Source organism: Hyperolius riggenbachi, chromosome 2 (assembly GCF_040937935.1).
Source record: "Hyperolius riggenbachi isolate aHypRig1 chromosome 2, aHypRig1.pri, whole genome shotgun sequence".
Taxonomy (NCBI): domain Eukaryota; kingdom Metazoa; phylum Chordata; class Amphibia; order Anura; family Hyperoliidae; genus Hyperolius; species Hyperolius riggenbachi.
The window spans coordinates 245,662,172-245,687,608 of record NC_090647.1 but is presented as its reverse complement, the minus strand read 5'-3'; the positions used below and the strand labels follow the sequence as shown (position 1 = coordinate 245,687,608).

The following is a 25,437-nucleotide window of genomic DNA, read 5'->3' as shown; positions in this document are numbered from 1 at the left end:
GAGACTTGGGCGCAGTATACAGCCGGTATGGCTTATCCTGCTACTGCACAAGTTCCCAGGGGCGTTAAATACTATTCCCCCTCTAGGTCCATGTGGATAGTGGGGAATGATGTAATTTGGATTCTAGCTATTGCTGGAAGCAGATTTACAGTGTTTTAAAAGCAATTTCAGCTCCGTCATCGGACGGTGCCGAAGTTACTCACTGTGCGCCGCTAAAGCCGTAATTCCTATTATGGTCTATGGTGTCTCCTGCGCTCATTTGCAGTGTTCGCTACTTTTTGTATTAACTGTAGTTGCCATTTACAGCACTTATCATGGGCCAACTTTAAACACTTAAGGACCAGGCCTTTCTGCAGTGATCCGTGCTGCGTGGGCTCTCCAGCCCGCAGCACCGATCAGGATTCAGCCTTGGCGATCAGACTTCCCCCCTTTTTTCCCCACTAGGGGGATGTCCTGCTGGGGGGGTCTGATCGCCGCCGGCTGTTTTTGATCTGCGGGGGGGGCTCTTCAAAGCCCCCCTTCGCAGCGTTTTCGGCGCTCCCTGATTCCCCTTACCTCCCCCTCCCTCCTGGGGCTGCGCAGGACAGATTTCCGTCCTGCGCATTGAAGGATAGGCTTCAGCCTATCATATGCCGGCGATCCCTGGCCAATCAGAGGCCGGGGATCGCCGATCTACGTCACGGCGCTGCTGCGCAGCGGCGCCGTGTCATGTAAACAGCGGGGATTTCTTCCCCGGATGTTTACATTATGCGTGCGAGCCGCGATCGGCGGCTCGCACACTGTTCACGGAGGCAGTCTCCGTAAACTAGCATTGAAAGGCCGCTCGATCGAGCGGCCGTTTCCATGCTATACCACTAACGACCCGCCGACGCCTATGGGCGTTAGGCGGTCGTTAAGTGGTTAAACCTCTTAGACAGGTTTTAGACTAGTCCATTTTCCTGATAAAGGTTTCTTTTATTTTTAAAAGCACTCCTTGAAGAGGAGTAACTACAGTATATGGTAACAATATTTTATTTGGAAATAAAGGTGAATGTTTTCGGTCTTCTCATTGTACTCAGTATGTACTATAAATAATTACAAGTTTTAACTAGCAAAAATAAAATACTATTTATTATATATGCAAAGGTCACTTCAGTTTTTGTTCAATATATATCCTCATAAAAACAGTTTTTGTTGTGCTCTTTACTGTGTGCACTTGTGGATAATTAGAGTACTTTAAACTGCACTAAGTGTGTACTTAAACTGCTTTGTCATAACACAGCCTTCATATTCCTTTGTAGGAGTCTGACGGTCAGGGCTGTCCTTTTTGTCGCTGTGAAATCAAGGGAACTGAACCCATTATAGTCGACCCTTTTGATCCAAGAGATGAAAATAGGATTTGTAACAATCTGGAGAGTTTGGGTACTCCAATCTTGGACTTCGATGAGGAGGACGAGCGAGAAGAATGCCTAATAATGACCAGATTAGCCTCTGTCAGAAAGGTACAGTCATTTTTGCTTTTGTTTAAAAGTACAGTAATTTATAATTTAGATGTGTTCATATATGTTTAAGGCTAAAAATTGGTGTTGAATGTTGGGTTGATATTTAGGATCTGTCCCATCAGAGAAGGTAATGGATATGTAAATATTAAGGTGCACATAGTAAAAGTTTTCATTATGCTGACATATCATTTTGGTAGACAGCATGCACCTGGCTGCAGCTGAAAGTACTGCAGTACTGCTTCCTGTCACAAGAATGCCACGTTGCTTTCATGTTTGAAGAAGTTGCCACTCCTGATGTCATCTTAGCTCTGGATATTATTTTTTGGTTTGTTTGTTTGACTGATCAGCAGTTGGTAAGAAATAGGATCAGGGAGTTAAGATGGCCATAGATCTTCAGACTTGGCGGCCGATCAACCATTGAATTTGATGAAAATCAGTATCGCAAAGAGCATTCAGGATCGACAAGTTGACCAATTTTTAAGACCGATATTGGTCACATGTATCGATCGGACATATTGGACAATCTCGGACCGACATGCTCGACCAGATAAAAGTGTGCAATAATTGCCAATGACTAATGCAACAGAAACCCCTGACCGCTGCCCCCTTAATGTTTTATGCCCCCCTGGTGCCCATACAGTTATACTTTACCTGTCTGTTGTTCACGCGGAGTGTCTGTGCCCTATTTCCGCATTCAGGTCCCATGTGACTACCGGCATATAGTATGTGGGGTGTGTGTGTGATATCATAGATGCGCCCCATGTCCTATAATGCCAGCAACTGCATAGGATGCAAATGCGGAAGTACGAGGACACTCTACGCAGATGGCAGCAGGTAAAGTATAACTGCATGGGCACCAGGAGGGGGAACATAAAACATTAGGGGGACATGCCGCAGCGTCACAAGGCCGATTCCTGCAAGATTTCATGCTGAAATCAATCGGAAGCCAGCCTGCTGTGTATGGCGGCCAACAGATCTCTCTCTGATCAGATTCGATCAGAGAGAGGTCTGTCTCTTGTTCGATCGGCCACCAAAATTGCTAGATGTATGACTACCGTAAAGGACAACCATAGTGAGAAGAAGAGGCTGCCATATTTATTTCCTTTTAAACAATACCAGTTGCCTGGCAGCCCTGCTGATCTATTTGGCTGTGCGTTAGGCGGTCGGGAAGTGGTTAAAATAAAATAACTATGGCTGCCTTCTTATCCACATCCTTTCAGATGCCCTTTAAAGAGACACTGAAGCGAAAAAAAATTATGATATTATGATTTGTATGTGTAGCACAGCTAAGAAATAAAACATTAAGATCAGATACATCAGTGTAATTTTTTCCAGTACAGGAAGAGTTAAGAAACTCCAGTTATCTCTATGCAAAAAAGCCATTAATCTCTACGACTTTCAGAGTCGTGGAGAGGGCTGTCTTCTGAGTTTTATTATCTCAACTGTAAGTGAACAGTTTTCTTTTTATCTGCCAGAGGAGAGGTCATTAGTTCACAGACTGCTCTGAAAGAATCATTTTGAATGCAGAGTGTTGTGTTATCTGCACATATTAGAGAATTATGCAATGTTAGAAAACACACTATATACCTGAAAATAAAAATATGAGAATATTTTCTTTGCTGCTAATCTTCTAGTAATTATTCATAGTACACAACCAATTCATTATATCATATTTTTTTCGCTTCAGTGTCTCTTTAAAGGTAACCTAAACTGAGAAGGATGTGGATTTTTTCCTTTTAAAATAATACCAGTTGCCTGACTTTTCTGCTGATCCTGTGTCTCTAATGCTTTTAGCCACAGCCCCTGAACAAGCATGCAGATCAGGTGCTCTGACTGAAGTCAGACTGAATTAGCTGCATGCTTGTTTCAGGTGTGTGATTTGGCCACTACTGCAGCCACAGGGATCAGCAGGACTGCAAGGCAACTGGTATTATTTAAAGGACCAGTATCGCGAAAAATTGTAAAATTTATGGATTAAAATACATGAAAACACTTAATTAAAAAGTGCATTTCTCCCAGAGTAAAATGAGCCATAAATTACCTTTCTCCCGTGTTGCTGTCACTAATGGTAGGTTGTAGAAATCTGAGAGAACTGACATGTTTTGGACTAGACCATCAACTCATAGGAGATTCTCTGAGTTTTCTTTATTTTCAAAAGCACTTAGTGAATGGCAGTTGTTCAGTTCAATTGCCAGAATAGTGTGCAAACAGGTAGGGGAGACTAGCCTGCATCTTTGTATAGATAATTTCCAGGGAGTGTTTTTGTAAGGAATAAATGAAATACTAAGAATTCCCCATTAAGAAATGGTTTAGTCAAAAGCCTGTCAGTTCCATCAGATTTCTACAAACTGCTATAAGTGACAACAACATAGGAGAAAAGTAATTTATAGCTCATTTTACTCTGGAAGAAACATACTTCTTATTTGTATGTGTTTACATGTATTTTGAATTTTAAATTTTTTAGCAATAGTGGTCCTTTAAAAGGAAACATCCATATCCATCTCAGTTTAGGTCCCCTTTAAAGAGGAACTGTAACATCAAAATGTCCCCTGGGGGGTACTCACCTCGGGTGGGGGAAGCCTCAGGATCCTAATGAGGCTTCCCACGCCGTCTGCCGTCCCTCGGGGGTCTCGCTGTAGCCCTCCGTACAGCGGCGACGTAAATATTTACCTTCCCGGCTCCTGCGCAGGCGCTCTGGTGGCTGTCAGCTCCGAAGTAGGCGGAAATACCCGATCGTCGTCGGGTCTGCTCTACTGCACAGACGCAAGTTTCCGGCGCCTGCGCAGTAGAGCGGACCCGACGGAGATCGGGTATATCCGTCTAGTTCCGAGCCGAAAGCAGCCACAGCGCCCCCGCTGGAGCCAGCAAAGGTAAATATTGAATTGACAGTCGCCGGCTGTTCGGAGGGCTTCAGCGAGACCCCCGTGGGACCGAGGACGGCGTGGGAAGCCTCATTAGGATCCTGAGGCTTCCCCCACCCGAGGTGAGTACCCCCCAGGAGATCTTTTTGATGTTACAGAGTCTCTTTAAGTTTGCAAACTTCAGATGCTGACTCCCTCGCTATCTATTTCCTGATCATACAAAGTAGAGGATTCTCTTATTTACAGTAGAGTCTGTTTTTTTTTAATTTATTACTCTTCTATATTCTATTTGTTGCTAGGTAGACTTTCAATCATTGATACCCGGCTGTGATTAGCCTTGCTCATCACGAGCTAATCACGAGTAACCACGGTGGTTAGTCGTAATTCAAATGAGGTGTAATTGCCGCAGCTGAGTGGCTGTATGCGGCAGGGTGAATTACCCATAATGCTGCCGCCCACTCTGCGTTTCAAAGAGCTTGCAAGTGACCTACTGGTCGTGTTGCAAGCCTCGCTATGGCGCACTTCCTTCTTCAAGCCGGAAGGAGGAAGTGTGCTACAGCGAGGCTTGCAACGTGACCAATAGGTCGCTTGCAAGCTCCTTTAAATGCAGAGCGGACGGCAGCATTATGGGTAATTAATCCCGCCGCATACAGCCACTCAGCTGTGGCAATTACATCTCATTTGAATCACGACTAACCACCGTGGTTACTTGTGATTAGCTCGTGATGAGCAAGGCTAGCTGTGATTACTCACGTGTGGCTGTTTGTAAATAGACCTGCAGCAGACTGTTGGCTGCCCCAGTAGTGATTATTGTTGTTGTGTATTTACAGTATGTAGCGCTGACATCTTCCACAGTGCTTTTATATAGTATACATGGTCATGTCTCTAACTGACCCCCAGGAACTCACAATCTAGTCCCAACTGTTATCAGAACATTTTATGCTCCACTTGTTTTTTATTCTGGGGGGAACGGGGTAAGGGTACAAAAAAACAGAGAGGTTGATGGTTTATTAACCTAACTCCATGTAGTTGTCCTGACCAAGATTTAAACCACAGACCCTGGCACTGCAAGGGAAGGATGCTTTCCACTCTGCCACTGTAATGCTCATTTCTAAATATTCCTAAATTCTGATAGGTGGAAATTGCAGATTAACCTAGAACATCTGGAAATGTATATTTAATGTTATATACATACCTGCTTATTTGTTGTTGTTGTTGTTATTATTTGAGTTGTGAATTTCAAATGAACCTCAAAGTATTGGGGATAATTTACATGGATGCAATGCAACCAACTGGCATTGTTTGTAACCATGTGCCTGTAAGCAGCTGATGCACTGTGTGGTTACTGCACAGCAGAAAACCGCTGCATGTAACATCTAGTATGCTGCTATAGCCCTCTCTACTGTCTATTCTGAAACCTTGCAGCTGCATGCACCTTGTAGATCCACGGGAGCAACAGGTAATTGATGCACCACTATCCACCAGGGCCGGGACGACACAGAGGCCCAAGAGGCTCCGGCATCTGAGCGGCAGGTCATCAGGTCAGGATGGGGCGCTGTCAAAGGCATTTCATTCCACAGGCAGTCTAGAAAAAAAGTTGTTTTTTTTCCCTGTCCTGAGAGACAGAAGTAAGGGAGGGAGAGAAAAAGCTATCTGCACAGTAGTTGTAAAGACTGCATCTATAAGGAGTTCCTAGCTGGTCTGCAAATTTGTTTGTTTTTCACTGACTTCTGTCATTGATGTCATCCAGCTGCTCTCCCAGGATAGAGTAATAAAATGCCAGCCCAGTGAAGCGTGGCTGGCTGATGGAGAATGGAATTCTATGGTAAGAGGAAAGGTGTATGTGAGGGAGAGCAGCAGCCCCTTCTGCATCCTAAACTGTGCTAAAGCCTTCTCTACTTCTCCCTGACCCCCCTCCACTCCCAGTACTGATAAGGACCTGGACTTACAGGAATGACACTGCACAAGGTCCTAATGCTGCCATGCTAGAGTAAAGGTAGCCATACATCTAGCAATGATGGATAGATTCCACCAAGAGACAAATCTCTCTCTCTCTTAATAATAATAATAATAATCCGAACATTTGTATAGCGCTTTTCTCCTGTCGGACTCAAAGTGCTCAAGAGCTGCAGCCACTGGGACGCGCTCAGGAGGCCACCCTGCAGTGTTAGGGAGTCTTGCTTTGAACTCCTTACTGAATAGGTACTTGACCTAGCCAGGATTCGAACCCTGGTCTCCCATGTCAAAGGCAGAGCCCTTAACCAGTACACTATCCAGCCACTACTACACTATCCAGCCACTTAGAGAGAGATCTGTCAGCTGCCCATACACCGCAGGCAGATTCCCGGAAAATCAATAAGGAATTGGGCGAGTCCCCTGCATCTGCTGCATCCGCCACCACCCCCTAGTGTATAAATGAACCCCTCGTGTGTATATTTATACATAACCTGTCCTGTGTTGCCCATCGTGCGGTGCCCATCCATCTTCCACTTCCCGCTCCTCCATTTGCACTTCACACACCGCTGGCATTTAGCACACGTGACATCACACATGCGTCACACATTATATGCTGGTGGCATGTGAGCCACAAATAAAACAGGAAGAAGCTGAAGATGTATGGGAACCGCACAGTGAAAGACACAGAACAGGTAATCTATAAATGCACACATGGGGGCACATTTATACACTTGGGGGAACAGTGCCAGTGGTTTTGTCGCGTTCATCACTTGCACCACTTTACAAAGTACATAGTCATATCACTGACTGTCCTCAGAGGAGCTCACAATCTAATCCTACCATAGTCCTAGTCTAATGCCCTACCATATTATTATTATGCATTTATATAGCACTGACATCTTCTGCAGCACTTTACAGAGTACATAGTCATGTCACTGACTGTCCTCAGAGGAGCTCACAATCTAATCCTACCATAGTCCTAGTCTAATGCCCTACCATATTATTATTATTGTGTATTTATATAGCACTGACATCTTCTGCAGCACTTTACAGAGTACATAGTCATGTCACTGACTGTCCTCAGAAGAGCTCACAATCGAATCTTTGCCATAGTCATAATGTCCTCTCCTACCATATTATTATTGTATATTTACGAGCACTGACATCCTCTGCAGCACTTTACAGATTACATAGTCATGTCACTGACTGTCCCCAGAGTAGCTGATAGTACAATCCCTACCATAGTTATAGACTCATATTTTCACTATAGGGTTGTTTAGGGGGAAACCAGTTGACTTATTAGTATGTTTTGAAGATGTAGGAGAATATGTAGTTTCTGAATTAAATCTGGGGGCACTTATACCTGGCTTCCTATACTGAGGGCCCCTATACCTGTACCTGGCTACCTATACAGGGGGCACCTATAACTGGTTACCTATACTGGGGGCACCTATACCTGGCTACCTAAAAACCCATAGCAACAGAAAGCTTCAAGTGATCTTTACTACTGTTGTATGCATGCCAAATGCAGTCCTATGGCGAAGCTCACGATATACACCACCCCATAAAGAGGAACAATAACAGGGAGGGACTGGCCGTTGTGGCCCATGGAGGGAGGGGCGCACTTGGGCAGCTCAGCCTCTGTTGGTGGTGGACCTTGTCCCAGCCCTGCTATTTACTGACAAAACAAAAAACCTGATGAAATAAATAGTTGTCTGCAGAAGTAACACCAAATAACGCTTTTCTGTAGTACCAAAATCTTATTTTGGCTTTAAGAGCCATAAATCTGCCTCACTCGTATCTGCTGATGTTTGCGTTTGTTCTGCGCCAATACAAAGCAATGATGACCAGTTGAACTTCTCTTTCTGGATGTCCGTTTTTTTTTTTTTGGCACACACAAATGTTATTACCTCCTATATCAGGGATATCCCTGCAATCTAGGGCTTGATTCCTGCAGAGGCTGTGATAAAGGGCCCGTTTCCACTAGCGCGGAAACCAGGCCGAATCGGCAGAGTTTCCCCTTAGCGATTCGGCCGACATTGCCATCAGTTTTCATGCGGGAGGCTGCTTGGCACGGCTTATGGGATTTGTCAGCATTCCCGCAGACCAGGAAGTGCCATCGCACATCTCGCAGCCGCGCGCGGTGGCTAGTGAAAACCGCCCCTTATAGTAAAAAAAAAAAAACACAAAATCCTGGCTCTTCACCTCCAGCTAGGACATTTAAACACTTGCAGATGTAATAGGGAGGTGGTGGAAGGGGTGTGGCAAGCAAAACCGCTAAGTCAAAATGAATTTCCGCACATTCATGCAAATCCTCATGCAAATCCATTCACAAAAATCATGCCACAATCAATGCTGTCCCTACAGCTAACTTAAAAGCTGGGATCTTCGTTACAAGAATAAAGTCTCTTGCGTAGTCACATACACCGCATAGAGGCAGCCCAGTGTCGTATGTGTCCTAACTCTGGCCCTGTAACATGCATGCACACAGGGCATCAAAACTTATCTAAGGAATAGGAGCACATATCATTACTGTCCTCCCTGGGACAGACAGTGCATGTAACTAATCCTGCAAGGGAGCTGCTAGTACCGACATATGTATCATGCAAACACACCAGCAAGCTGTGTGTGCTAAGATCGCTAATAGGGGAAGAGGGAAAGCTCTAGATAAAATCCTAGCCAAAAGGATCAAATACAGTAAAAAACAAACAAACACAAAATCCAGGCTACTCACCTCGAGCTTAGTACATTTAAACACTTGCAGATGTAATGGGGAGGTGCTGGAAGGGGTGTGGGAAGCAAAACAGCAATTTCAAAATAAACTTTTGCACACTCATGAAAATCCTCATGCGAATCCATTCACAAAAATCATGCAGCAATCAAAGCTGTCCCTACTGCTGAGTTAAAAGCTGGGATCTTCGTTGCAAGAATAAAGTCTCTTGCGTAGTCACATACACCGCGTAGAGGTAGCCCAGTGTCATATGTGTCCTAATGTTGGCCCTGTAACACGCATAGCACAAACATGCACACCTTCAGCACATCAAAACCTATATAAGGAATAGGAGCGCATATCCTTACCGTTCATCCTGGGACAGATAGTGCATCTAACTAATCCTGCACTAGAGCATTAGATAAAATCCTAGCCACAAGGATCAAATACAATAAAACAAAACACAAAATCCAGGCTCCTCCCCTTATCTAGTGCTATCCCTCTTCCCCTATTAGTGATCTTAGCACACACAGCTTGCTGGTGTGTTTGCATGGTACATGTGTAGGTACTAGCAGCTCCCTTGCAGGATTAGTTAGATGCGGTGTATGTGACATGCACACTTTCAGCAATTTTGTATATAATTGCATTGTCCAAAAAATTTTGAGCAATATGCCCCCACATTGGGCAAAGGCCATGGACCTGTAAACTCCTATAAACTCTTATAAAAGTGTATAATTGCATTATCATCTAAGGCAGTTACATTTGGATATATCAATTTGTGTGACCTACCACTTATAATTGGTTGTGGGCTGGAGATGCCCCTGTGTATTATTCTGAAACTTGGTAAACAGGTCATTGCTTATTTAAAAATGTCCTGGAAAATACTCCATCCTACTCTCTTGTCTCCTCCTTTATCGTGACTTTAATCTACCAGTTATGTGTTTTCCCCTTCTTTCAGATGAATGAAAGACAGATTTCACCAGTGACATCGCCAGGTTCCTCTCCAATGGCACAGAGGAAGAAAACTCCTCCTGATCTGTCAGTGCCACTTCTCAGCCTTCCACCTGTTCCTCCTCGATTGGATCTTATTCAGAAAGTAGTAGCCCGCTCACCTTGTGCTAGTCCAGCAGGGTCACCGAAGGTAAAATTGTGCTTTTATATATCATAGATTATGTGCATGTTTAGGACACTAAAGGAACCACATATGATGCACAGATTTTTTTTGAAAAGTTGTTAAAAAAAAAATGCTAAACTAGTGGCTTCTGCTTTGTCATTTTACTGGCTTTATAACATGTGAATCAGGTGTGATTACTTAGCTGCATGCTTGTTCTAAGATGTCTGATTATAAGGTCACGGTAACAGGCTTTATACTCACCTTGCATTGTTACACCTATATTAAAGCACTTTTCACAAGGACATTTCTGAATATCTATAAAAGGACAACAGGTAATAGGACAACATTTTTATGAAAAGAAAACAAAATACCCCCTCACTGAAAATGGAGTCTGTGATTGATAGAAAGGGGTGAATGAAGAGCAGTCTCCAGATCAGGTACTTGTTATCACTGCTTAGCATATGCCATTCTGCAACACTCTGATGTTGGGGAAATTTCTCTTTGAAAAGGATATTAGGCAGCTCTAGCAAATTCAAATCTTGAAACAGGAAGAGGATGGCTTGTGGCACTAGTTCATCCCACCCACACCCCTCACCTGACCCATTTACACCCCTTCACCGCCTCACTAACTTACTGGGCGTGCATGAGCCATAGAGTTGCACATGCCCAGTACATCCTATCGCTCGTGAATGGCGTTTACAGGATCACATATTCAGGCACACAAAGAATGACCAGGAAGTTCTTCTGGGGTTGGTAATTTCAAAATGTAGGAGCCAATTTTCTGAGATAATCAGCTGCTGAACACAACACTGAAGGGATGTAAAAAGATGCCGGATAGGACCTGCAGGGAGTAAGTATTACGGTCATACAATTATTTTATAAAGTTGTGCTCCAGTTTAGGTGTGCTTTAAAGAGAACCTGTAACAAAAAAAAAGTTCCTTTTGGGGGGTACCCAATGAGGCCTCTTCCTCCCCTGTAGCTGCAGGCAGTCCAGCGCTGGCTCCCCCGATGTGTCCCTGGATCCTCCCTCGACCTTTCCTCTACTCACGGAGATCGTCAAAAATAGCCGATCTCTGTCGGGTCCGCTCTACTGCGCAGGCAGGAGACTTGCTGACAGCGATCGGCTATTTCTTCCTATCTCCGAGCGGAGAGCCGATACTGCGCCTGCTCTGGAGTCGGGAAGGTGAATATTTACATCCTGCTGTTCGGGGAGCTTTATCGCTGCCGCTGTGAGACCGAGGAGGACAGGGAAAGCCTCGATTGGATCCGGAGGCTTCCCCCACCCGAGGTGGGTACCCCCTTGGGGAGGTTTTTTTCGTTACAGGTTTTCTTTAAAAACTTAAATCTATGAGATATTCTTTTTGATTTTCTTTTTATAATGCTGCATTATGGTCATGGCTCATTTCTTTTGCTACTGATCACATATTCTTCTTTCACAGTAGCACTTATGCCTGGTACACAACATTCAATTTTTTGGGGGGGACTTACAATGTAACTACTTTAAATGAGCCGAATGACTTACTGCGCGGCTGGGGACATGTGACACTAATGAAAGGAACAACTTGTAAAAAATCACTCTAATGCAGATATCAATGATCCTGTATAGCCTAAAGAGGAACTCCAGTGAAAATTTAACAAAAAAGTGCTTCGTTTTTACAATAATTATGTATAAATGATTTAGTCAGTGTTTGCCCATTGTAAAATCTTTCCTATCCCTGACTTACATTCTGACATTTATTACATGGTGACATTTTTACTGCTGGCAGGTGATGTCACTAGAAAAAGATGCTGCTTGCTTTTTGGCAGTTGTAAACAGCTGTTATTTCCCACAATGCAACAAGGCTCCCATAGTGTGATGTCAGTACCTCAGTGCTGTGAGGCGATGACATCATTTGGGGGATTGTGCGCATCACTTTTACCACAAAATCAGCCATACAGAGCCAAGTGATGATCCGTTTGAGAAAAGTAATAGATTTCTCATGGGAAAGGGGGTATCCGCTACTGATTGGGATGAAGTTCAATTCTTGGTTATGGTTTCTCTTTAAGAAGTAATTTACATCTTTTCACACTTGCTTTGTTTAACTTGATGACAGATTAATGGCATGCACTCATTTCTGGAACAATTGTCTTCATTTAATTACTTTCCTGGAGGCATGAAGCACTTCTCTAGTGAGCTGTAAGGGTACCTACAAATTTGTCCATTTTAGTACTTATATGTAGCTTTGAAATTTGCAATATACAGCAATGTGTGTGTGTGTGTGTGTGTGTGTGTTTGTGTGTGTGTGTATGTATGTATATATATATATATATATATATATATATATATATATATATATATATATATATATATATATATATATATAATTATACCACACAGATTATTCTAATGCCTATAGGCATTAGACTGGAACAGTTGTCATACCGGACTGGGTTGATGTTGCTGTATCATTCTTTTAGAATAGATCTGGTTTTTTTGTGGGCTTTCTGAAATATCTTTATATTTATTTTTATTTTATATTAATACATTTCTTTTAGTAACTTCTGATAAGTATGGCTGCGTCTGAATATATTATTTGTAATAATAATCTATGTTGTGGGTGATCTTAAGATTTTAGCCCAGTGTGGAAAACGTTCAGTTAGGATTTTAGGACATTAGTATGATTTTATGAGATATAATGAAGTTAGAAGAATTAAGGTTAAATAAATAAATATTTTATTTCCTTAAGAGGTTATTGACATTTGGACTAGCTCTCCTATGTAAGTGTCACTTGCAAGTCTTATTTGGCCATTTACAAGATGACATCAAAACTCTGGGATTTTTGATAAAACTATTATTTGTACCGTCCAGGTTCCATAATGACTAGAGCAATTTAAGCCCCCCTTAACCTTTCACCCGGAAAGTCCTGAACTCAAACACACAAACAAATACAATTTTCATAAGGACATTTCAGATCATAACCTATACGTTGTGGTTTAAGCTTTATTACAGAAGTAATCTTTTCCTGATTTACCATATTTGGGTTCCTTACCACGTTTGGTAGGATTGCTGTGACTTTAATGATAACATTATTCTCAATATGATATTGTTAACAGTTTTTTTTTCTTCACTATAGTCTTCTCCATGTATGGTCCGAAAACAAGACAAGCCACTACCTGCTCCTCCACCTCCATTAAGGGAACCACCGCCTCCACCAGAGAGACCACCTCCCATTGCACCTGACAGCAGAACATGTAGACTCATACATCACGTGGAAAATGTGCCTTGTAGAGACCAGCCAATGCCCCTTGAAGCTTGGTGTCCAAGAGACGTTTCTGGTGCCAGTCATTTAGCTGCATGTCAAGTGGCACATGACAGTTCTCCCAAACTTGGAAAAACTGCGAACTCTGTCCTAAACGGAAGACACATGCGACACTTTAGTTCGGATACCAGGTTTATGCATAAACAACATAAACATGATTTGCCCCCTGAAAGTGTAAGGGTAAGGATGTGAATATCAATCAAAAGCTGCTAATAAATTCCTACATTCAAATGTGGTATAGGGAGAGTTAACATGAATAAAATGTTTCATGCCATACAATAGATTCCCTGATTCCTGCAGTGTGTAGTGTATTTTAATGTACAGAATTATTGTCCAACTCCACCTTTAGACACAGAAACTGTTGTAAATCATCAGTCTTCTCAACAGTTTTGTATTTGTTATATTGATTACAGGAACTTGCTGTATCTTGCTTGTGTATAAATCTTAAATATCCTTGTCTCCAAAATCACATGATACCTTATAGGGATTGACATTTCAGATGGGGGTGTGCACAGGTGTTGACACCCCATCTAATCTCTTTGGGGATAGCTAAACTGCAAGCAGGTGGGATAGAGACATGTCTGATCTAGCTGCTTTGCCCTATGATGGAAAAAACCCTGCTAGATGATAGAACAACAAGAGGGAACAGGAGGGATCCTTAAAGCGGTTTAACACCCAGCATTACAACTTTGCTTTAAAAGATTGCTTACAGCTTACAAACTATTATGCCAGATTTTTTTTTAAGCAGAAATTCACTGAATGGGTTAAACATGACATTTTAGTGTTGGATTTAACTAGGAATCCGCATCCGTTCTTATCTTTTAGTTACAAATGTATCTTTATTTGGAATACAAATAGACCTTTGAAAAGCCTGCCGGGGAAGCCCTCTTTGTTCTCTCAGAGCAGTGTTTGTTTGTTACATTGTAGATAGATACATTTGTAACTAAACAAGCAAGCAGGGAGGAGGATTTCTAGCTAAATGCAGCACTAAAATGTCATGTTTAATCCATTCAGTGAATTTCTGCAAAAAAAAAAAAATCTGGCATAATAGTTTATAAGCTGTAAGCAATCTTTTAAAGCAAAGTTGAAATGCTGGGTGTTAGACCACTTTAATAGCAGCCAATGGTGGCTGGCACCTCCCACCTCCTGCTGATTGGGCCATTGCTTATATGTCAACAATTTGCAACAAACTAAAATTTAGTTAACATCTAAACAGTTAATTTCACTACTCTGCCTTACAGTATCAATCGGAATGCTGGTATAACACTGCATCTTATTACATTGTTATGCAATCATTTTACCTGTGCTCTTTTTAAATATCTTAGGAAGCCTTATTCAACATGAATGACCGGATATCTCACCACAATAATGTAAGCATCCTTTTGTCCCCCATAGGTGTTGTCAAATGTTCTAATGGAAGAATATGATGTGCCTGCCCGACTTTCACCGCCTCCTCCATCTATCACTGTTCATCCTGCAATGCACCCTAATACAAAGTAAGTCAGGAGAAAATAAACGGTTGGAAGGTCTAGGTCCTAGTTTGACTTGTTCTATCTGACCCAGAAATACAATACCGGGATGTGACCAAAAGTGTGGATATGGTATGGATGACATTTCTGGCAGGTTAGGATTGTGCCAATCCTGGGGCGGACTAGTATATTATACTAACAGCACCTGTGTCTGCACAGTATGGGGCATATGTAATACATAGGGTCTCCAACTTTCAGCTCTTTAGACATAGTTTGTCCCATGTACATGTAAATTGTTATACAATGAAAGAATTGTAAAAGATTGTCACAGGACTGCTCTTGTACAATTATGCATATCTATAAATTAGACAGGTACTTCTTTCTCCGCTCTTATGTCAGGGAACTAACTATGTTTCAGGTTAGAATATCCAGCCTCACAGACTATTCAGCCTGTTTCTTTTGTGTTTGTTGAAGTCTGAACATTGTCATAGATGTGGTAATAAGATGGTCTGGGACATCATCTAGTGTCTGTTGGGGGTGTCAAAAAATTCAGCCCGGTAAAAAAATATTGATTAGGTGGACCATGAAGGGGAGACATTAGTAATATTATTAAACGTATTTCAAAGTATAACAAAATGAGGGGAAAAGAGACCAAAACCCAATATGGTGTAGTATGTTATGATGAGCAAAATAATATTTGGTGCAAGTAAGAGTAATACTCACAAGTGTGGGTTACCACATAGGCAACCACTCAACCCATTCAGGGTAAAAGTCACTCTCTGTAGCTAGAAGTAAGGGATTCACCCCACTACCAGGGGTGGACAATAGTAAAAAATGACAATGGTAACAAAGGTGCCAATTTAAAATAAAATACGTAAAAAACTGTTTAAAAGGTAGGTAGTGGTGGACTTACCTCCAGGTGGTCGGACACTCAATGTCACTTTTTCAAGATAGATTTTTATTTAATAAAAAGGTACAATGCAAAAAACTCTACTGCAATGCGTTTCGCAGGATCACTTGCATCCTCAGGCAAAAAATTAGTGGAGCGTCTGTAAATCCAAGCTACCAAGCCTGGTGCCACCGGAGCACATGTAGTTGCTAAGAAATTCACTCTGTGCGTGTTTAGAGTGAGCAGCGTGTCTAATTAGCCGTTATCAGCCAGAGTGAAGCAGGGCTGTGAGCTGTGTCTGAGCCGTGCCGTGGTGTGCCGAGGTTCTGTGATAATATATAAAAACTCTGAAGGTTAACTCTTTCTATGCTCCCAGGAACGTGCAGAAATTTAACACAATACAGTTTTTTAGGATTTCTATAAGCTGTAACAAAAAAAATATTTCCCCAGGTTATTATGCTTTGGCTTATTTTTTGGAGCAGAAATTAAATTCTGAGTTTAGGTCCACTTCAGAGTTGAAACCCAATTGATTGCTCTACAGCTCCACCTCTTATTTGTTTTATGCCAGTGTCCTGATAACTCATTCCCTTTGTATTAAATGCTAATTGTGAATTGCTTCTTGTTTATATTCAAAGCTGTTGTGTATTTCCAGTACATTTGGCTTTATCAATGATTTAATCAGGCCTTTGCAATTAGCTATTTCATATACTCCAAATTTGTAAACTAAACCCATAATGTTTCAGGATGAGCAGGGCATATATAAGCACTCTTTATTAGTCATCCTTAGTGTCCATCCTTCCTTATATTTGGTGATTATTCATGTATGAATAGTGGCTCATTTGCTGTGTATTCAGGAAGGTCTTGTCCTCATTAAATGAAAATGATTCGGTTGGGTTCCGCTTTTGAAAAAATGTAAGGTAAAAAATTAAATTCTTTAGCCTATTTAGGGCAACCTTGAGCACCGCAGAGTACCTGGTGAATATTTCCAACTCTCACTAACATAAAATATGTTTTATGCATGAATTAATCTAAGAATGAATGAATACTTCAAAATGGTGTAAAATATTTCTATTTTGCAACATCTAACATACCTCTATTAAATCAGAGACTGGTGCATAGTTGCCTGTAGGATTAATAACATTTATGCACCGACCCCGGTGTTAATGTAGAGTCTACTTGTTAAAGTTTTACCTTTTAGGTGGCAGGAGGAAGCTCACGGAATACAAACTGTTGTACCATTAACATGCATTCACATGCCATTAGCTGCATGGATATTAGCTCTCCGCTGCCAACTAATGGAAACTTAGAGGACTTACATCAGCAGCATAGTCATGTACAATAGCTCATAAAGAAAAAAATGAAGCAATCTTTTTATACCTTTTTTTTAATTACTGTTTGTTTTTATTCGTGATTTCAACTTTGATTTAGATGAATTGTTATTCTGAATAAATGTTTAAGTTTGTAATCAATAGTTAACAGGTGGCTTGACTTTAAATTAGTTGCAGTCTTATGAATTTAAAATCCTATATCATTCCCAGTATAGATGCAGTTAGTCTATGAATATTCTTATTGCAATGAGACGTGGAAGCTTGCCCTTGTAGAAAGGTACTGGTTTATGGCATAATGAATGTACCACTGTATTAATTGCTGTTCACTGTGCCGTTCTCGGAATGGCTAAAACATGGATTATTTTAATGAGTAGCTGACACTCCACTTAGAGCAGCAGCGGGAATGTTCTCTGCATGTTGTTTGTGCCAGTGTGATTGTATTGTTGAAGTGAACTATTCTTCCAACACTTTGCAAATCTGCTTCTGTTCAGCTGTAGTTGTGGGCTGGTAATGGGATTAGGTTCCATATGACTTGATGCCAGCTGGAGTTTTAAAGTGACACAGAACAAGTGGGGAAAGCAAGTGAAGTTTGTGCCAGGTCATTGCTGTGTACCAGGATTCATGCCAGGATGTGGCAGTAGCCCAGTAGCGTATTTGGCCTTATACTTGTTCTTAATGAGCCTTGTTAGGAACACAATGGCTCATAGAATCAAAGCATTGGTGTGCTCTGCCTGAGAAGAATGAATTAGGCAGCTCAGAAAAGAAATCCTTATGCTAAGTGCTGCGGACCTCTAATGGGCAACTGCTGCGTGCTGCTGAGGTACTGGGAATACATCCAGGTTCTGGCATAGGTGGGCCTGGATGACTTTATAACACAAGCTATGTAGCTGGCAATTATTTGTTCAAGGAGACATAACTTTGCTTTTTGTGTTAGCTCAGGTATTTTTGTTTTCCAAGATCAAGTAGCATGTAGATTTTGTTAATAGGGCATCCAGATGACAAACACTAACATACTGTTTGGATGTTCGCTGGGCACATTCTCTGTTGCTCATTATAGTCATTTATTACGTTTCTATCTTCTAATGGAGTTGCAGTTTCTTACCAAGCACCACAACACAACACCATTGTTGCTATAGAAACTGCTTTTGCTCATTACATGTTAAACGAAAGTATTGTGTCTGCTGCTGGCCAAAAATAAGATCACAGCGCAGAGGACTTTTCCGATTGCATTGTTAAGGGGTCATTGGATCACTTGAATTACTTGCTTAGATGAGCTGTCTCTGAAGCTAAAGCCGTATGAGGTTTTTAGATTGTGTATCTGGAGTCTACCATGTTTTTATTGTGTTGGATATATCTCCTTTTAAAAAAAAAGGCTAGCATGTAAAACTTCTTAGGAAGTCAGAAAGAACTGCTGTTTTTTTAGAACATGAGACGTTGATGTGAGCTCAGAAACCCACAGAATTGTTCAACCTCTGATCCTCCAAATTTACTGAACACTGCAGATAGCAGTTTAAAGGTCTCTTTGCTACCAATACCTTCTGTCCTGTGTCACTTAGGGCACATTCACACTAGTTAGTGAGTTCAAATGCATAGAACATGCATGAATAAAAACTCATGAATTGTTCATTTCCACACATTTTTATGAGTTTTAATCACTCTTTGACAATTTGAAATGCACTGCACAGCAACTCACTGTTGTACTGTGAATGATAAAATGGAAGTCTAGGAACTTTCATGTTACAATGTAAAATGCACACTATGTGGAGTCCGTCAAAACTCACTGCAACTCGCACAGTGTCAATGAGCCCTTAGGATCAGGCTTCGGTGGGGAAGTCAGTTAGGGTTAGGCATCAGTAGAGGGAGTCAGTTAGGGTTAGGCATCGTGGAGGGAGTTGGTTAGGGTTAGGAATCGTTGTGGGTTCGGTTAGGGTTAGGCATTGGCGTGGGGGTCGCTTAGTGTTAGGCATCGGTGTGGGGATTGGTTAGGATAAGGCATGAGTAGAGGAGGTGTGAGGATACTGTTAGATATCATAAAAAATTTACAGATATTTTACTGTTGGGATTACCACTGCTCAATAGAAGACTATCAGTAATTTTACCAGTAATCTACTAGCGTCTCTGGTGCCCAAATTCCCCAGCACACTTTTTGCGTGTGTGTTTGTGTTTGTGTTGGGGCAACTCTGCATAATTATCTGTTTGGGGAGACACTGCCTAATTATAGGCTTGTGTTCTGATGTAGTGTACATGAATAAAGCATTATCATGTTGTTTGAGGATGAATGCTGCATAATTATTATGGAAGAGGGGCAAAGTGTAATTGTTTGAGTGACTCTAATTAAGATGTGTGTGTGTGTGTGGGGGGGGGGGGGACACACTCTGCGTAGTAATGTTTGCGCAGGTACTGCCTAATTATGTTTGTGGAGAAACGCTTAATTTATGTTTGTATTGTTTATTTTGTTTTTGAGAGATATGCTGTTTATGTTGTTTGATGGGATTTTCTGCCTTATTATGTTTGGGGAGCACAAAGCTGAATGATATTTGCAGGATATGTCAGGCTAATTATATTCTAAAAAGTGTTTGTTACAGAAAACCAACTATGTATGTACGTGTACATGCATTGCAGGATGTCCTGATTGTGCAGAGTTTTGAACTTTGTGTATCTATGCTCCCCAATATTTGTATTGTACTATGTACAGTGCTACAGAAGATGTTGGCGCTATATATAAATACATCATAATAATAGTAATAAAAGCTGCTGTGAGGGTAGATTGTAGCCATCTGCGTAAACCCCTGACTTGGCTAACATACAAAAGTAGTTACAAGGTATAGCAATAGCAAGGCTAACAATGGTGTGCATTTCCAGAACTTTGTTCCCTGCCTGTACTTTGTTTTAGCAATATCCTGAATTTAGTACCTTTGGACATGCAACCCTTGGGAATTATGCAAAGAGCAGTGATCAAACGTACTTTTTTTTTTTAGAATTTTTGTGTTCTATTGGAGTGATGTTGCTGGTGCAGTAAGCCATTAATGGTACCTCCCTCCTTGCTGGTGCTGCCTTTTCTAATAGGAAATATCTGCTAGTTAAATTATGACATATATGTTGTGTGCAATGGTAGAAGAAAAAATAAATAACTGGCTTGCTTGTTTCACATAAACATGCAAAACTACCAGGTAATGCACAGCGGGTATGGTGAGCGTGGGAGTGAGACAGACTGAGCACTTGTCTGCCTAAGATTGCTGGATGTTTTGACCTTGAATACTTGAAAATCCACAGACTTGTCTCTTCACTGTGGCTTGAATAAGATGCTGCATAATAATAAGCCTAGTTTAAGATTTAAATATTTTACATTCAGCAGCACGAGTTGTTTTCTAAATACACAGATTGTTTTCTTAGTGGTAGAACAAGTAGGCAAGTGTATTTTTTTTTCTTAGTGCTGTACAATTGCAATTAAAATGGTTTATGAGTGATTCATGTATACTTCAGCGCCCTCTACAGAGACCAGGCAAAAATGAAGTGGTGATTGCTTTCTGTAACTAAAATAACAGTGTCAGTTCCTTCCCTGTTGACCTATGCATTTCTTTGTATCTTGTGATAAAAGAATTGCTACATTGACTTGGCTGATTGCCAACAGGACATTTTCATCCTTTTTTATTATTATTTATGTTTTTTTGTATGGTTGAACAAATTTTAATCTTTGGGAAACATTTGCTAGTAATCACAAGCTGAGAGTTCAAAGAGTATATGAACATAATTACTGAAGTCTTGTATCTGATGGAAACTGTTGAGGCTAATATGAACATTAATTTGAAACCACTAGATTGTAACAGGCATCTTAATAATCTATTAGAAAAGTATACAAGGCAGTAAAGTAGCATAGGAAACTTTTAACCCTTTGCTTGTTGGAGACATGCAGTATCTATATATCATGTCTGTATGGTTTCTCAAATACCATGCACATATACTAAATTTGGGGGAACTCCAGAAGTAAAAAAAAAAAAAAAAAAAAAAAAAAAAGGTTGTGACTCGAAAATGAATTGCTGGCTCCTGCTCTCTTAGGAGAAGTGATTCAGGTACAGGTAGTCCCCAGTTGGCAAACGAGATTGTGCTATAGATTTGTTCTGTTGAATTTGTATATAATTCAAAACACTGTGCATCTACTGTGCCCCCCCCCCCCCCCCCGTGCCTCCAGTTTTCTCATCTGTCCCCTGTGCTTTCACACTGCCACCCTGTGCCTCCACTGTGCTCACCTGTGCCCCTCTGTGCCTCCAGTTTCCCCCTTTGTCCACTTGTGCATCTACACTGCCACCTTGTGCCTCTGCTGTGTTCACCAGTGCCTCCAGTTTCCCCCTTTGTCCCCCTGCCCCTCCACGCTGCCATCCTGCGTCTCCAGTATCCCCCTGTGCCTCCACTGTGCTCACCGATGCCACCAAAACTGTCTAACACAGCTCCAACAAGCTCTCATTCTTCTTCTCCTTCAATGTAAAAGTGACATGATCATTATGACGGGCAAGCCGTTTGTGAAAGCGGTTTGTTTGTAAGTTGGAGTGTATGTAACCCAGGAATTACCTGTAATTGCAAAATTAGCCAATTACTTCCACAAAATAACAAAGCATCATTCTTTCCCCCACTCTACTGTTTTGCTGACTTGCCTGCTTGCTGGTTCCCTGTTCCTCATATTTGTGTTTTATTCAGTATGGAGCATACTGAGACTAAAATGGTGGGGAACCCTGAAGCATGTTTTCTGATATCATCTCATAAAGCTTCTGAGCACCTCTGGGTTTGGGCGCTATTGCCTCAATCTCTGTCTACAACACGCAGATAGGACAGACTCCCTTGCCATCATCCTCACATCCTCATCTGGTGAAGGTTAATACCTTTTAACATTATATAAATATAATTCACATGGTTTTGTGTCAGATTATTGAAGTGCAGCCTTTATTGAGCAACTTTTTCCAGTGGGACAATCTCACTGACCTGCATGGAAAAGTTATTTGAGTCCTGTATTACAAAAAGTTATTAGAAATCTGCACCTTATTTTTAGAGATTCCATGGGCATCATTAAAGAAGATGTGGCCAATGGCCAAAACATTTTAAGCTTTCGAATCAGCTCTAGCAGTACCATCCCCTTCCATATCCACCAAAGTATCTAAGAAGGCTGTTAGTGCTTTTTCTCTGGTTTTCAGTAGAGATGAGGAAGAAGGGGCTGGAGATTTATCATTTAAAGTGGTCTGAAACTCAGCATTTCCTCTTTGTTCTAAAAGATTATTTATAGCCTCAAACCTACTACCATAAAAAATGTAGCCGAAGTGCATTCAAACAGTTAAACACAGCACTTTGTTCTGCAGAAGAAAACTCCTTCAGCTTATGATTGCATCCAAAGAGGTGACAACATTGTATTTTGTTTACATTCCTCAGTTTCTACAATTAGTTACAGCCAGCAATGTGCAGACACTGAACTGTACTGAGCTCACAAGCAGAGACAGATGAGAAATTTTCACTAGATAGCTGCTGTATTTATATATTAAAATCTATGAATAAGATGTAATGGCAGCTTTCAGAGCAGATAAACCGTACTTGTAATTTGTAAACAGGCAATATTACTTGTGAACCAAAAGTAGGAAAACACATTTTCATTGAATGTTATGTCAGGATTTTATTCCACTTTAAAGGAATTGTCAGGCAAAAAAAAGAGTTTTACTTACCTGGGGCTTTTACCATCCCCATGCAGCCATCCTGTGCCCTTGTAGTCACTCACTGCTTCTCCAGTCCACCACCACCTGACAGTTTCGTTTTTGCCGACCTCGGGTTGGCGGGCCACATTGCGTACGTTTTTACGCATTCCCGCTGGTGCAGGAACATCAACACATACATTTTTACGCGTTAGTGGTACAACGCCAATTTTTTTTGCCTGACAATTCTTTTAAGCTGAAAGGAAAGTGCCCAGGCTTCCTAGTAGGTAGAAAGAAAGATAACAACCCTACTAAGGTTACAATTCCAGCAAATGAAATTGAGAAAGTACTTTAAACAATTTATGGTACACTAGAAATTCAACAGGATAAATAAGAAGCATTTTCAAAGCATGATAAATTGTGTAGTGTTTGAGAGAATACAGAACTGTTTTTCTGGTAGATAAATCCACTAAAAATGCAGTTAGTGAACGTAATTTGAGAAAAAATAGTTTTTACTGAGATTTTAAGCTGGTTTCTGTTCTCCGAAGGACATTTTAAGCACTGGGATTAATTCCCCAAATTAGATGGCCTCTTGTTACAGGTAAATAAAGATAATTAATAGGCTTTTGAGGATCAAGGATATTTACAAGATCGAGTTTCCTCTAATCTTTTATCTGTACTAAGTGTGCCAATTTCAGACCAGTGCTTGGTACAACTTGTGTTGCAAAGAAAATAAATAAATAAATACTGTTTGGCTGCAGCAAGTTAAACCGCATATCAGTTAGGCTGTGTTCCCATTTGAGCTGACAACTGACTTTTTTGTGCATTTTCCACTCGTTGAGAGAGTGACAGTGAACGGCTTCTATTTAGTAGCCGTTCACACTTGTCAGTCTGCAACGGATCCATTGTGGTAAGCATTCCGCATTTTTATGCAGTCTGTGATAATCCCAGAAGAGCAGATGTATTCCCCATATAGCCTATGGTGGTGACTCATCTGCCCCGGGCTCCAGCCAAACCACAGCGGACCATCAGAGCGGACACTAAACTGTCCGCTCCCAGTGGCTGCACTTGATCCGGTGCAAGTGGGAATCGAGCCTTATAAAGCTGTGGCTTACATTACATATGCTGCATAAGAATATATCAGGTGTATCACCAGAGCCTCTGCACTTCTTAATGTAGCCAGAAGCAACCTTTGGATAAAAACCTGTAGCCTGGCTTTCTGATCCCTCATGCGTCATTTATTTTTTGGTCATGGATTACAAAAAGTATTAAGGTCCTTTCATAATCTGTCTGTTGCAGAATCAGAATCACTTTATTCGCCAAGTACGACAGTTGTCGTGCCTGGAATTGGTTGTGGTACACATGGCATAGGCATTCATACATAACAGACAATACAAGAACAGACAGGAATATACAACGAGACAGGTATAGCCGCATAGATTGTAGAAACTGGGGAACAGTTCATTTGAGAGCACTGGCAGCTAGAGTGAAGGGCAGTACTGCCCAGATACCATGCAATCTTTCTCGGTGCGATTGAAGAATAATCGCATCACAACATTCTGTGCGTAGTGTGAAAGGAGACAAGAGTATGGATAACAAAAAAGGTTTTCCTGATTAGGGAAAAAAACAGTTGGCCTTTTTAATTATCGGCTATGTCAACACCGGAAGTTATTCTACTGGTCCTGAGGAGTTCAAGAGGAGTTGGATTTTTCTTGGTTATAAAAAAGTGATCCTGCCAAAAGTTGGTGATTTCTTGCTTATCGTAACATAATTTACCTGTCCTGCAGGGTCACTGAAGAACGCTGGAAGTTTGCTGACTTAGTTCCACTGTTTTCATAAACGCCCCTTCCTCATCCCTTTTGCCAGCAAAATGAGTTTTCAGCTACATTACTGAGATATTTACAGGTTATAATTTACAGGGTGCAGACTATTTCTTGCTATGTTCTGAACAATAATGGTTACATTTTCAACTTGTAGGGAGACTTTATGTTTCCCATTCTTGGCAGGAAGCAAGTCTTTCCGTGTGCAACACATGTTTAATATGCGTTACCAAAGTAATGCCCCTTACCCATATACTATAGGTTGTGCTTATTGTTATACACCCGGTACGTGCATCAGACCCAGGGCCGGGCTGAGGCAGAAGCGAGAAAGGCTCCAGCCTCAGGGCGCAGTGTAGGAGGGGACGCACAACTCACTCAGCTATTATTCCCCTACTGTGTTTGAAGCAGAGAGAGATAAGAAAGGGGATACATAACAGTGACTGCAAGCCAGATAACTAGAGATTAAGGTGTTGGGGGCTCTGGGGCACCTCTTAGTCTAATAGCAATCAGTGTGTGATGGCTGGAGTGAGAGGGATAAAGGGGCACACTTTGGTGTCTCAGCCTTGGGTGCTGGAGGACCTTGATCATGCCTATTGCTACTAAGGGCCAGTTTCCACTGCATGCAAATTCACATTTGTGGAAATCTGAATGAGAAATGTGTGCAATGCAATTTTATGGAACTGTTTCTATTCTCTGCATGTTTTTTTGGGGGGAAAAAATAGCATGTCACAGTTTTTTTGCACCATGTATTGTTTGCATGCAATTCACATGTAATGAGAGTCAGTGGTTCTGCATGCAAATGTTTGCATTGTCAATGTGATAAAATGCATGCATTTTATAA

General features: G+C 41.3%; 1 protein-coding gene across 3 annotated transcripts in view; it reads left to right on the top strand.

Annotated features, from left to right (window-relative positions):
• CBLB (Cbl proto-oncogene B) overlaps positions 1–25,437 on the top strand; it is a 234,863-nt gene that overhangs the window by 143,884 nt on the left and 65,542 nt on the right. For all 3 annotated transcript variants that reach the window (XM_068268455.1, XM_068268456.1, XM_068268454.1), the window contains exons 9-12: positions 1,281–1,481; positions 9,967–10,149; positions 13,236–13,601; positions 14,817–14,917. In XM_068268455.1, coding sequence (XP_068124556.1) covers positions 1,281–1,481; positions 9,967–10,149; positions 13,236–13,601; positions 14,817–14,917 — 851 coding nt within the window. The remainder of the gene's footprint in view (positions 1–1,280; positions 1,482–9,966; positions 10,150–13,235; positions 13,602–14,816; positions 14,918–25,437) is intronic.